This window comes from Corvus brachyrhynchos, unplaced genomic scaffold (assembly GCF_000691975.1).
Source record: "Corvus brachyrhynchos isolate BGI_N302 unplaced genomic scaffold, ASM69197v1 scaffold61, whole genome shotgun sequence".
In the NCBI taxonomy this organism is placed as follows: domain Eukaryota; kingdom Metazoa; phylum Chordata; class Aves; order Passeriformes; family Corvidae; genus Corvus; species Corvus brachyrhynchos.
Window position 1 is genome coordinate 7,164,714 of NW_008236478.1, and position 11,117 is coordinate 7,175,830.

An 11,117-nucleotide genomic window follows, 5' to 3' on the forward strand; every position below is an offset into this window, starting at 1 on the left:
AGCCGTCACACACACAGTGGGGCAAGGCAGCCGGGTGTCAGATCCAAGCAGGAAAGCCCCCGAAATCCCAATCCCTGACCACCGCCATCCCTCTCAATGTCCAGCCAAGGAGGACTTGTGTGGATATAATTTGGCCACGAGGCTTTCAGGGGACTTGGAAGAAAAGTGGGTGCCTGCCTTCTTGCCATCATACAGCTGTGAGTTGCAGCTGGCTGCTGCTGTTGTACAGGCATCTGCTGGGTTAGAAATCCCTGTGGGAGGTGAGCCTAGTGACAGAGGTGTCCTCCATCACCTCCTCACCCCTTGGCACCCCTGGGACAACCAGAGCCCTCTGCACCTTGTGCTGTGCAGGGACGAACTCCAGCTGCATGGTCCTCTGGGACCATGGCACGGGGATGGGAGGACCGTGGCACTGTGAATAGGCTGGCTGTTTGGTCAACCCCTGGATTCAATAGCCAGGAACTCTTAAACGTGGAGCTTTAGGACAATACCTGGAAGTGAAACCAGAAAAGGCAGTGAGGGTGACTGTGACAACTCCCTCTGTCTTTGCCCGTCCGTCAGCTGGTCCCCAGCAGGGCTGTCAGACCTGTCAGTGCTCGTGGTCACTGCTGCAAGCTGGCACTCCACATGCAATGGCAGTGACTCTCTTGTATTTGGCGGGGTGTGGGGCGGCACCAACGCAGCCACCGCGGGTGCTGCGAGAGGCACGGCGGAGCGAGGAGAAGCCGTGCCATCTGCTGTTTCTTCTGCGCCAAAGTGTAAAGCAAACATAGCTGGGAGCTATGAAACACCAGGAGGGAAGGGGCCGTGCCTTGTTCCAACGCCGGGGCCGAGGATCCCACAGGCAAAGCATGTGTTTGTCCTGGTGTCGTCAGCTGTGTAACCATGCAATGTGATCTAAGCCCGGTGCCGGGGCCTTGCTGAAACCCTCGCATCCAGCGTCTGTCCCTCTTGGCTTCAGTACCCCCAACGGCAGCACTTTGTCGGTGACTGTCACAAAAAGCTGTGAAGGGGAGAAGCCTCGCAAAGTCAGTTGCAACCTTCTAGCAGCATTTCCCTCGCAAGCTGTAAATGAGCAGCTTGGAGACAGACGCCTGGGTTTACTCCCTGGGCACGCTGGGACTCCCATGTGCTCCAAGCAGAGAAATGGGATCAAGCTTTCCACAGGGGAACCAAACAAGCTGCAGGCAGGACCTGCCTGGGCAGGCAGTGCCAGAGCTGGGAGAGGGACGCAGAGCACTGAAGTGTGGTGCTCACCTCTTTGATGGATTTAATGCTGGAGGACAGGCAGCTGCCAAGAAGGAATGCAGTGCATTGAATGCATTGCTAGGAAGAGTGGTGAGCTGCACCTAGAGGGTTCATAGAATCATAGTATGGTTTGGGTTGGAAGAGACCTTGAAGATCATCTAGTCCAAACCCCTGGCCGTGGGCAGGAATGGCACCCACTGGATCAGGTTCCTCAGTGCCCCATCCAACCTGGCCTTGAACACTTCCAGGGATGGGGTATCCATACTTCTTTGGACAACCTGTTCCAGTGGCTCGCCATCCTCACAGTAAAGAATTTCTTCCTTACATCTGATTTAAAACTGCTCTCTTTTAGTTTAAAACTGTTCCTCTTATCACTGTCTGCCCATGTAAAAAAGTTGCTATCTTTTCCGAAGAGTTTTCTAAGGGATTCCTTCTGGGAGCTAAAAGAGGAATTGGTGCAATGCTGTCTTTTCCTGAAAGGTCAGTGCAATTCCTGGGGGTCCCCACGTTCATCGCATCCCCAACATAGTATGAAGAGAAGATGTTTGTATTTGAAGGAGTGCTGGGGTATTGGAGGCTGCTGCAGGTGTTTGGTCCTTCCCCTTTGGAGGGAGGGGGTCGGGCTGGAGTTCTGGGAGTAGCTGGCAGAGTCAGGGCAGGCAGACCAGGCTGTGCAAACAGGGCAGGCAGCACAGGCAGGGCAGGCAGCACAAACAGGCAGGGCAGCCTGGCAGTGCCGCCACGTGGGTTGCTGTGAAACTGCGCCTGCTGCTCGCAGAGGATCTGGGCTTTTCCTTCTCCAGCAGCCTGGGCAGCTCCCAGGGCAGCATCTCCCTTCCTCTGCCCCAGCAATGATGCTTTGCCAGCCGGGTTTGGCTCCCCAGGAACGACCCAGAGTGATACACAAACTGTGCAGGGGGCAGGGGCTGGTGCATCACGCTGGGACTGTAAGGCATCTCCTTGGTGGCCGGGAATCCCACTGGAGGGCTAGGCAAGCCCACTGTCCTTGTGTTTTCCTTTTCCTCATGCATCTGTGCAAGTAACGCTGGTCCTTCCCTCTGGGAACATTTTCTTGTTGTGGCAGTGAAGCTTTCAGCTGGGGTGAAGTCCCAGTTTGGAGACCTCCAGGTATTTTGCAAGCAGCTTGTGCCCATTGGTTGAGCCCATTTTTTGGTGGGAATGAGGGCATGGGGAGCAACATGGATGCTGTGCCTCCATCCTGACCCTGTCCAGCTATAGGGTATCAATAGCGAACAGGCTTTGTTATGTTGAAGCAGAGCTGGTGAGCACTATGTGTGAAATGCTGACATCTATGGACACCCTGAGATGCTGTGTGGGCTGGGATGCGGGTGTCTGTCTGGCCTGTGTAGTTCTGGGGACATTTAATCTGTGCAGGATGCCCTGGTACTACTTCTCACTCACCCATGGACTTGCATAGGGAAAATGCTATGTTGTGCCTCAGTTTCCCCGTGCCAGGAAGGAGATGGGAACTTGACTTTGTGCCCCAGAGGTGGCTGGAGCAGGACTGTGCTGGCACTGGGCTGGGAAAAGGCAATGCAGTTGCCAGCCAAATTTGGAGGAGCTTCTGACTATTAGGGTGGGAGAGGGAATGGCTGTTTGGGAGCCACGGGGAGCAAATAAAACAAACAGGTCCTCCCAGAGCTGAGCCAGTCCACCCAAACCCTACTTGCAGTGAGATTTGTGGTCTTCATGGTCTTTAAAAACCAGCCCAGGCACGGTGGGGGATCTGACCTGCTGCCAGCCCTGCAACACAGAGCCCTTGCTGGCTTGGCATGCCCTGGCATTGCAGAGCAGGTGACTACACAGACAGTACCTTGCAGTGATGAAGTAAATAATGACCCAATTATTTGTGCCCTCTGAAGTGTAGGTCAGGCTCCATAGGAATTCCTCCTGGAGCCACTAAGTATAATTACCAGTTAATCAGCAGGGACCTGTAATTATAGCAGTCAGAGAGTATTTAAGTATGGAGGGTTTTCCCAGAGCTGTGCCACTCGGCTCTGCTTGTCAGAGCCAGGGACTGCAGTGCCCAGGGAGCCCCAGTCACTTTCAGCCACCATGGATGGAGCCAGACTTTCCTCAGAACAGCCAGCAGAGCAGTGGTCAGCCAAGGACCTGCAGCCAAATTACACTGTGTCGGAGTCCCTGAGGGATCACTGAGTGCCGGGGTGTGCCGCTGCCTGTGGTGCCCTGCTCCCAGGGGACATCACTCTTTGCAGGCACTGCTCATTTTCCTTCCTGCCTCTTCCTTCTGCAGGGACCTGAGTGAGAACTTCATCCAGGCCATCCCCAGGAAAGCATTCCGTGGGGCTACCGACCTCAAGAACCTGTGAGTCCTGGCAGTGTTGGGCGTGAGGGAGTTTGGGGTCAGGTCCAGTGGCAGAAGGTACTGGAAGTGATCAGGAGCACTTGATTGCTCTCTGCCTGGGCTGTCCCAACAATTCTCCTTTTTTCTCTCTTTCTCCTGCAGCCAACTGGACAAGAACCAGATCAGCTGCATTGAAGATGGGGCTTTCCGTGCCCTGCGGGGGCTGGAGGTCTTGTAAGTGACTGGGGACAGGCTGGAGCCTCCAGCCTGCAACCCCATGAAGGATGAGAGTGTCCTTGGGTGTCCCCACTTGCTGAGGTGCTACAAGGACATCCCCAGCATGCCATTTCTCCCTGGGCTGGAGCAGGGGCTGAGCAGGGTTCTGGTACCACTGCTGCAGAGCTGTGCTCCAGGGCTGGATCATGCCCCAGGGGGCCACTTGGGTGCCACTGGCTGTGGGGAGTCGAAGCCTGGAAAGGACAGCAAGTCCTGCTGGGGGTTTGGGCTGTCCCCAGCCTGTAGTTCTCCATCCATTAACCCTATGCCAGGTTGTTCCCAGGGGTTGGTGCCACCTAGACTGTCTCACGTTCCCTTTTACAGCCTGTCTGCCCTGACCTGCCCTTCTTTGTCTTCCTGCAGGACCCTGAATAACAACAATATCACTTCAATCCCTGTGTCCAGCTTCAACCACATGCCCAAGCTGCGAACGTTGTGAGTGCCTGGGCCGTGGTGGTGGTAGGAGTCACCTCCTGGGCTAGAGTGGGATGTCCCCAGCTCTGCTGCTGGTGCTGGTGGCTCAGTAGTGCTGGGACAGCACCATGGGGAGGGTATGGAGGGGACACCCCTGCAGAGCATCCCAAGCATGGTGGCCTTGGCAACAGGCGCAGATGCTCTTAGGCCCCTCTGTATCTCCGTCTGAATGCCCCCACCCTTTGGAATGAGCTAGGCTGGGGCAGCCGGAGGGCAGTGGGGTGGGCAGGAGTTGTCCTGTGGCTGCTGACTGCCCCGTTCGCTTGCAGCCGCCTGCATTCCAACCATCTCTTCTGCGACTGCCACCTGGCCTGGCTCTCGCAGTGGCTGCGCCAGCGCCCCACCATCGGGCTCTTCACCCAGTGCGCTGCTCCTGCCCAGCTTCGTGGCCTCAACGTGGCTGAGATCCAAAAGAACGAGTTCAGCTGCTCTGGTGAGGGGGGCAGGGGAGGTGGTGGGTGCCAGGGCAGGGATATGGGCCGGGGGGACAAGGCTTGTGCCACCAATGCACCCCATCTCTGCTCCCTGCTATGTGCCCCAGCTCAGAGCCTCAGAACCCATGCTGTGGGTTCATCTCAGGTCAGCACAGTCCTTGGTGTGGGGAAAATATGGGGACAATGCCACCCTATCAGTGTGACAGTACATCAGTCTGTGCCTTTGGAGCTTTTGCAGGGGGTTGGGGTACACTAAGACCTTATGCACCCCCTCAAGGGTGCCATGAACTGTCCCTGCATGCTGAGCTGTCACCAAGGTCCCTTCTTCAGGGTACTGGCACATACTGGCCTGGCTCAGCTCTTTGCAATTCCAATGCTGGCTGCTTCCCTGGCAGGACAAACGGACCCAGCACATGCCCAGCTCTGCAGCTTGTCCTCTGGCTCCTGCCCAGCCATGTGCACTTGCAGCAATGGCATTGTGGACTGTCGGGGCAAGGGGCTCACGGCCATCCCCGCCAACCTGCCCGAGACCATGACAGAGATGTGAGTATGGCCCCACACCATCAGCATGGGGCTCTGGGTGGCTCAAGGCACTGGGAACACAGGAGCAAGCCCCACAGCTCAGCTGCTCCATAGGGCAGCAGGCCTTCCTTGCCCTTCTCTCACACTGCCTAGATTTAGCCCTGGATTTAGCTGCATTAAAAATGTAAATAGAGAAACAATCTCCTTAGAGGAATCCAATTATGGTGCAAAGCCCGTTCTGGGATGGTGCACAAAGCATGTGGGAGGCAGCAGGCACCCCCAAATCCAAGGTGCTGGGGAGGAGAGGTGCTTCCCCCACCCCAGCCACCATGGTTCCCCTACCCGTGGCACCTCTCCCTGATGGAGAAAGCCCCAACCACAGGATGCAAGTTGTCTCTGGGCAGAATATTTCCACACGTGGGGTAGCTTACTGCGACCGTAGGTCCTGCAGCCCCCAGCTCTGTCAGTGGGGTTCTGGGGCTTGGCCAGCCCTAGAGCCCTCATGTCTCCGTCTTCTCTTTGCAGACGTCTGGAACTCAACGGCATCAAGTCCATCCCCCCAGGAGCCTTCTCACCCTACAAGAAGCTGCGGAGGATGTAAGTGTGCAGCCTCTACCAGCTCATCCTGAAACCCAATACCCTTCACCCTGCCGGCCACTGCTGAGAGCTGACAGACATGGGGCACTGCTGTGACATGGGTGCCCCACATGGCAGCACTGGTAGGGGGTCTTGGATAACCCCAGCTCTGGATATTGGGTGTTGGGGGTGGTCCCCTGGAACTAGCAGAAGGGTGAGGACATGGCACAAGAGAAGAGGGTACCAGGCCACCTTCTCCCTTTGGGTTTCAGAGACCTGAGCAACAACCAGATCTCGGAGATCGCCCCTGATGCCTTCCAGGGGCTGCGCTCTCTGAACTCCCTGTAAGTGCCTACACTGGTGTGGATGGGGTGGGGTGGATGTTGCACCCCCTTAACCATGGCCCACACTGCTCTTCTCATCTCTCACACACTGGCCTTTTGACCGTAGGTCCTGCAGCCCCCAGCTCTGTCAGTGGGGTTCTGGGGCTTGGCCAGCCCTAGAGCCCTCATGTCTCCGTCTTCTCTTTGCAGACGTCTGGAACTCAACGGCATCAAGTCCATCCCCCCAGGAGCCTTCTCACCCTACAAGAAGCTGCGGAGGATGTAAGTGTGCAGCCTCTACCAGCTCATCCTGAAACCCAATACCCTTCACCCTGCCGGCCACTGCTGAGAGCTGACAGACATGGGGCACTGCTGTGACATGGGTGCCCCACATGGCAGCACTGGTAGGGGGTCTTGGATAACCCCAGCTCTGGATATTGGGTGTTGGGGGTGGTCCCCTGGAACTAGCAGAAGGGTGAGGACATGGCACAAGAGAAGAGGGTACCAGGCCACCTTCTCCCTTTGGGTTTCAGAGACCTGAGCAACAACCAGATCTCGGAGATCGCCCCTGATGCCTTCCAGGGGCTGCGCTCTCTGAACTCCCTGTAAGTGCCTACACTGGTGTGGATGGGGTGGGGTGGATGTTGCACCCCCTTAACCATGGCCCACACTGCTCTTCTCATCTCTCACACACTGGCCTTTCTTTCCCAGGGTGCTGTATGGCAACAAGATCACGGACCTCCCCAAGGGTGTCTTTGGAGGACTTTTTGCGCTGCAGCTGCTGTAAGACGCCAGTGGCTGTGTGGGATGCTTTTCAGGGACACAGGGAAGCAGGACTGAGGTGCCTAGCACCCATGGTGCAGTGAAGGGGGGTCCCCAGACTCACATCCCTCCCTCCCTGCCAGGCTTCTCAATGCCAACAAGATCAACTGTGTGCGGGCAGATGCCTTCCAGGACCTGCAGAACCTCTCGCTGCTCTCACTCTATGACAACAAGATCCAGAGCCTGGCCAAAGGCACGTTCACCTCCCTGCGGGCCATCCAGACTCTGTGAGTGTCCGCATCAGCTCCCATGCCTGGGCAGTCGAGCCTCTGGGGGAAAAGCATCTCCAGGGCTGGAGCTGGTGATCACCCACTGCCTCTGGTGGTGTGTCACCCACTGTCCCTGGCAATGTGTCACCCGCTGTCCCTGGCACAGGCACCTGGCCCAGAACCCTTTCATCTGTGACTGCAACCTGAAGTGGCTGGCAGATTTCCTCCGTGCCAACCCTGTGGAGACCAGCGGAGCCCGCTGTGCCAGCCCCCGGCGCTTGGCCAACAAGCGCATCGGCCAGATCAAGAGCAAGAAGTTCCGCTGCTCGGGTGAGAGCTGTCCCCAGCCCTGTCACAGGCATCCTGCAGCCTGGCTGTGCTCGGCCCTGTCGCAGCCTGGTGTCTGTGTGCAGAAGGCTGATGTGCTTTTTTCTCCACAGCCAAAGAGCAGTACTTCATCCCAGGTGAGCGGAGGAGCCACACACGTGTACATGGGTGTGTGCATGGTGCCCTTTTGGCCAGGCTGCCTGCAGGGGTGTTGTGCGAGAGCTCTGTGGTCTGGCCCAGCAGAACCACGCTTCATTTCCCATGTGCTGGGTACCAGGATGCGTTGTGGCATCTCCCATTGTGCCGTTACCTGCGTGGGCAGGCAGAGAGGCGTCTCCAGGGTTCAGCTCTGTTCACAGGAGGGTGGTGGGCAGTGCAGCACCCAGTGTACCCAGGACAAATATCCCTGCAGATAAGCTGCTTTGGGTGTGGAGAAGAGTAATATGTGCACAGGGGCTGGAATGAGGGGAGCTGGGGAAGAGAATGAGACCGAGTAGGGATGTGGGAGGCTCAGAGGGAGACGGGGCAGGTGCAGCCTCCTGTGCCTCTGCCCGTGGGAGCCCATGCTGCCTTCACAAACACACAGGGACAGAGGATTACCAGCTGAACAGTGAATGCAACAGTGACGTGATTTGCCCCCCAAAATGCCGCTGTGAATCCGGTGTGGTCGAGTGCTCCAACCTGAAACTCACCAAGATCCCAGATCGCATCCCACAGTCCACAGCTGAGCTGTAAGAGTCTCCTCGCTCACTCTGCCTTCCCTTCTGCAGCAGGCACCTTGCTGGCATTGGGGTTTGGCTCAGGGTTTGGCTGTGCCAGCACTTTGCAGCCATCTGCTGAGCTCTTTTCACTGCTGCCCACTCCAGACGCCTGAACAACAATGAAATCTCCATCCTGGAGGCCACTGGCATTTTCAAGAAACTCACACATCTGAAGAAAATGTGAGTATTGGGCAGGCACAGCCATGTCAGGAGTATCTGAGGGCTGGAAAGGCACATGGGAGTTCTGATGCCAGGGCAGACAGAGGCATGAAATGGAGGCCATGTCCCAGCCTGAGGGTCCTCTGAGGGACTGGAATCACAGGGTGCTTAGTGGGATCTGGGGGAGGCAGAGTTCAGGAAGAGGTCAAGGCAGAGCCCTCATCCCAGCCTGCTTTTTCCTCTTCACAGCAACCTCAGCAACAACAAGGTGTCAGAAATTGAGGATGGGGCATTCGAGGGGGCATCCTCTGTCAACGAGCTGCACCTCACTGTCAACCAGCTGGAGTCTGTGCGGAGCGGCATGTTCAGGGGCCTGGACGGGCTGAGGACACTGTGAGTCCCCTCTCCTCCATGAGCACCCAGATGGGAACGTCCCTACTCCTTGCCTCCCTGCAGGGCCACCTCAGGAGTGCTTTGCCCACCAGCTGGCTGTATCCAATGCTGGGGGGGCAGGCTTTTGCTGCTCAGGGACTTGCTCAGGCTCATTCTGCTGCCCAGCACTGAGGTGGGCACAGCCCGGGCACTGCTAAGGTGGGTTCCCCCATGGCGCCTGCCCGTGTTGTAGGTGCCCTTGTTCTCTTCCCTCTGCAGAATGCTGAGGAACAACCGCATCAGCTGCATCCACAACGACAGCTTCACAGGGCTGCGCAACGTGCGCCTGCTCTCCCTGTACGACAACCAGATCAGCACAATTGCACCGGGTGCCTTTGACACGCTGCAGTCCCTCTCCACACTGTACGTCCTGGGCTCCGGGGGGATGCTCCCAGCCTGTCCGCATGACATGGGAGGGCTGCAGGTCCCCTTGCCTGGTGGCTGTTCGGGTGCTGCCCTTGTGCTCCTTCCCATGTGCAGGAACCTGCTCGCCAACCCCTTCAACTGCAACTGCCAGCTGGCCTGGCTGGGGGACTGGCTGCGCAAGAGGAAGATCGTGACAGGGAACCCTCGGTGCCAAAACCCCGACTTCCTCCGGCAGATCCCACTCCAGGATGTGGCTTTCCCCGACTTCAGGTGTGAGGAAGGTAACTCGTGGGCCTTGCGGTGCTGAGGGTGAGGGGAGACCAGGCTGCTCCTCCCAGGATGATACTGTGCTCCTTGTCCCAGCACCATCCTTGCCACCAGGATGTGCCCTTGGCAAGTTAAGGGGGCTCCATGAATGCCCTCCCCTAACGATACAAGTTTCCCTCCATGGTACCCAGCCCTTGGGGCTGCACTCAGATATCCACTCTGGAGCCAGGAGAGGGGTTTGCAACCACTGCACCTTGAGGCTCTTGTATGTAGGTGAGTCTGTGCTGGCAAACGCTGTGCCCTGGGTGCTGACAGGAGCAGATGTGGAGGCAAAGCCCACTGGGATTCATCCTGCTCCTTCCCGCCTTCCCTTCTCAGCCTTGCACATGCACCAGAGCTGGGCAGATGGAGCAGACGGGGAGTGTGCGTGGGGAAAAAACCTTTTTTCTATATATTTTTTTTTAAATTTAGAGCAGCTTTTGAGCCCTCTGGAAAATATTTACAAACAAATCATCCTTTCTTCTGCTTTCCCTCCTCCACCACGTCAAAGACTGAAGGGTTGTATCCTGCGCCTTTCCTAACGGTGCGAGATAGCATACGGTTGTCCCAGGGATGCCTCTCCCGCAGGATTCCAGCGTCATGGCAGGGAGGGGGAGCAGTGCCAGCTCCTCTGGCTGCTCAGCATAGGCTCAGCTCCATCTAACCTGTGTCTGGGAGATGGATGAAGGAGGTTGTTTCAGGAGGATTTGCAGGGCTGAGCCCCTTCTTCTGTGCCTTTACCTCTGTTGTCCCTGTGACTGCATTTTTGCATGAAAATGGTGAAAATCAGAGCAGCCTTGAGCTGGTGGTATCCACACCAGTGGGGCAGGCAATTTCTGGGTGCAGGAGCAATTCCTGCACTGCTAACTCCTGACTGCTCTTGCCTGCAACATCCTGTTTTGGAGGCAGGGGAGAATGGTTGGCATGGGAGGGGAGCCATCCTAGGCAGGCACAAGGCATTGAATCTGGCCTCACATGATGCCCAAGGGCTGGACCCTGGTGACTTAGTGGCTTTCCATGCCTGGTGCAGGTAAGGAGGAGACCAGCTGCATCCCCCGGCCCCAGTGCCCACAGGAATGCACCTGCCTCGACACTGTTGTCCGCTGCAGCAACAAGCACCTCAAGGCCCTGCCCAAGGGGATCCCCAAGAATGTCACAGAGCTGTGAGTAGTGGGCGAGTACCCAAGCTCTCCCCCTAACCCTCCATCTACTTTACAGCTTTGGGTGAGGGGCTTCTGCTGTGGGGTTGCAGGTGTCAGGGCAGAGACTCCTGGGCTCCTCCCCACACCCCCATTCTGGCCTGGTAGTGGGAGTAGGACCCCCAGCCATCCAAGGGATCCCATCCAGCCCCAACACCAGCAAGTGGCTCAGCAAGAGTCTCTCTTACAATTCAGGGCTATCAAGGGTATTGTGCAAGAGGTGTTGTCACCCAGCAGCTGGGACCCTTGTCTTTGGCCCTTGGGAAGGGACAGCAAGGGACAACCACCCCCTGCAGCTGTGGTCCCCACACAGCCATGCAGCTCAGGGCTCTGTGGTTCCCAGGAGCCTGCCATCGG

General features: G+C 57.2%; 1 protein-coding gene across 1 annotated transcript in view; it reads left to right on the plus strand.

Annotated features, from left to right (window-relative positions):
• The window catches only part of SLIT1 (slit guidance ligand 1), a 50,801-nt gene that overhangs the window by 28,698 nt on the left and 10,986 nt on the right, over positions 1-11,117 (plus strand). Inside the window, 17 exon segments of the mRNA XM_017726110.1 lie at positions 3,524-3,595; positions 3,737-3,808; positions 4,214-4,285; positions 4,594-4,757; positions 5,154-5,301; positions 5,806-5,877; positions 6,129-6,200; positions 6,891-6,962; positions 7,085-7,228; positions 7,377-7,540; positions 7,651-7,674; positions 8,124-8,268; positions 8,404-8,478; positions 8,707-8,850; positions 9,109-9,252; positions 9,370-9,536; positions 10,592-10,724. Coding sequence (XP_017581599.1) covers positions 3,524-3,595; positions 3,737-3,808; positions 4,214-4,285; positions 4,594-4,757; positions 5,154-5,301; positions 5,806-5,877; positions 6,129-6,200; positions 6,891-6,962; positions 7,085-7,228; positions 7,377-7,540; positions 7,651-7,674; positions 8,124-8,268; positions 8,404-8,478; positions 8,707-8,850; positions 9,109-9,252; positions 9,370-9,536; positions 10,592-10,724 — 1,884 coding nt within the window.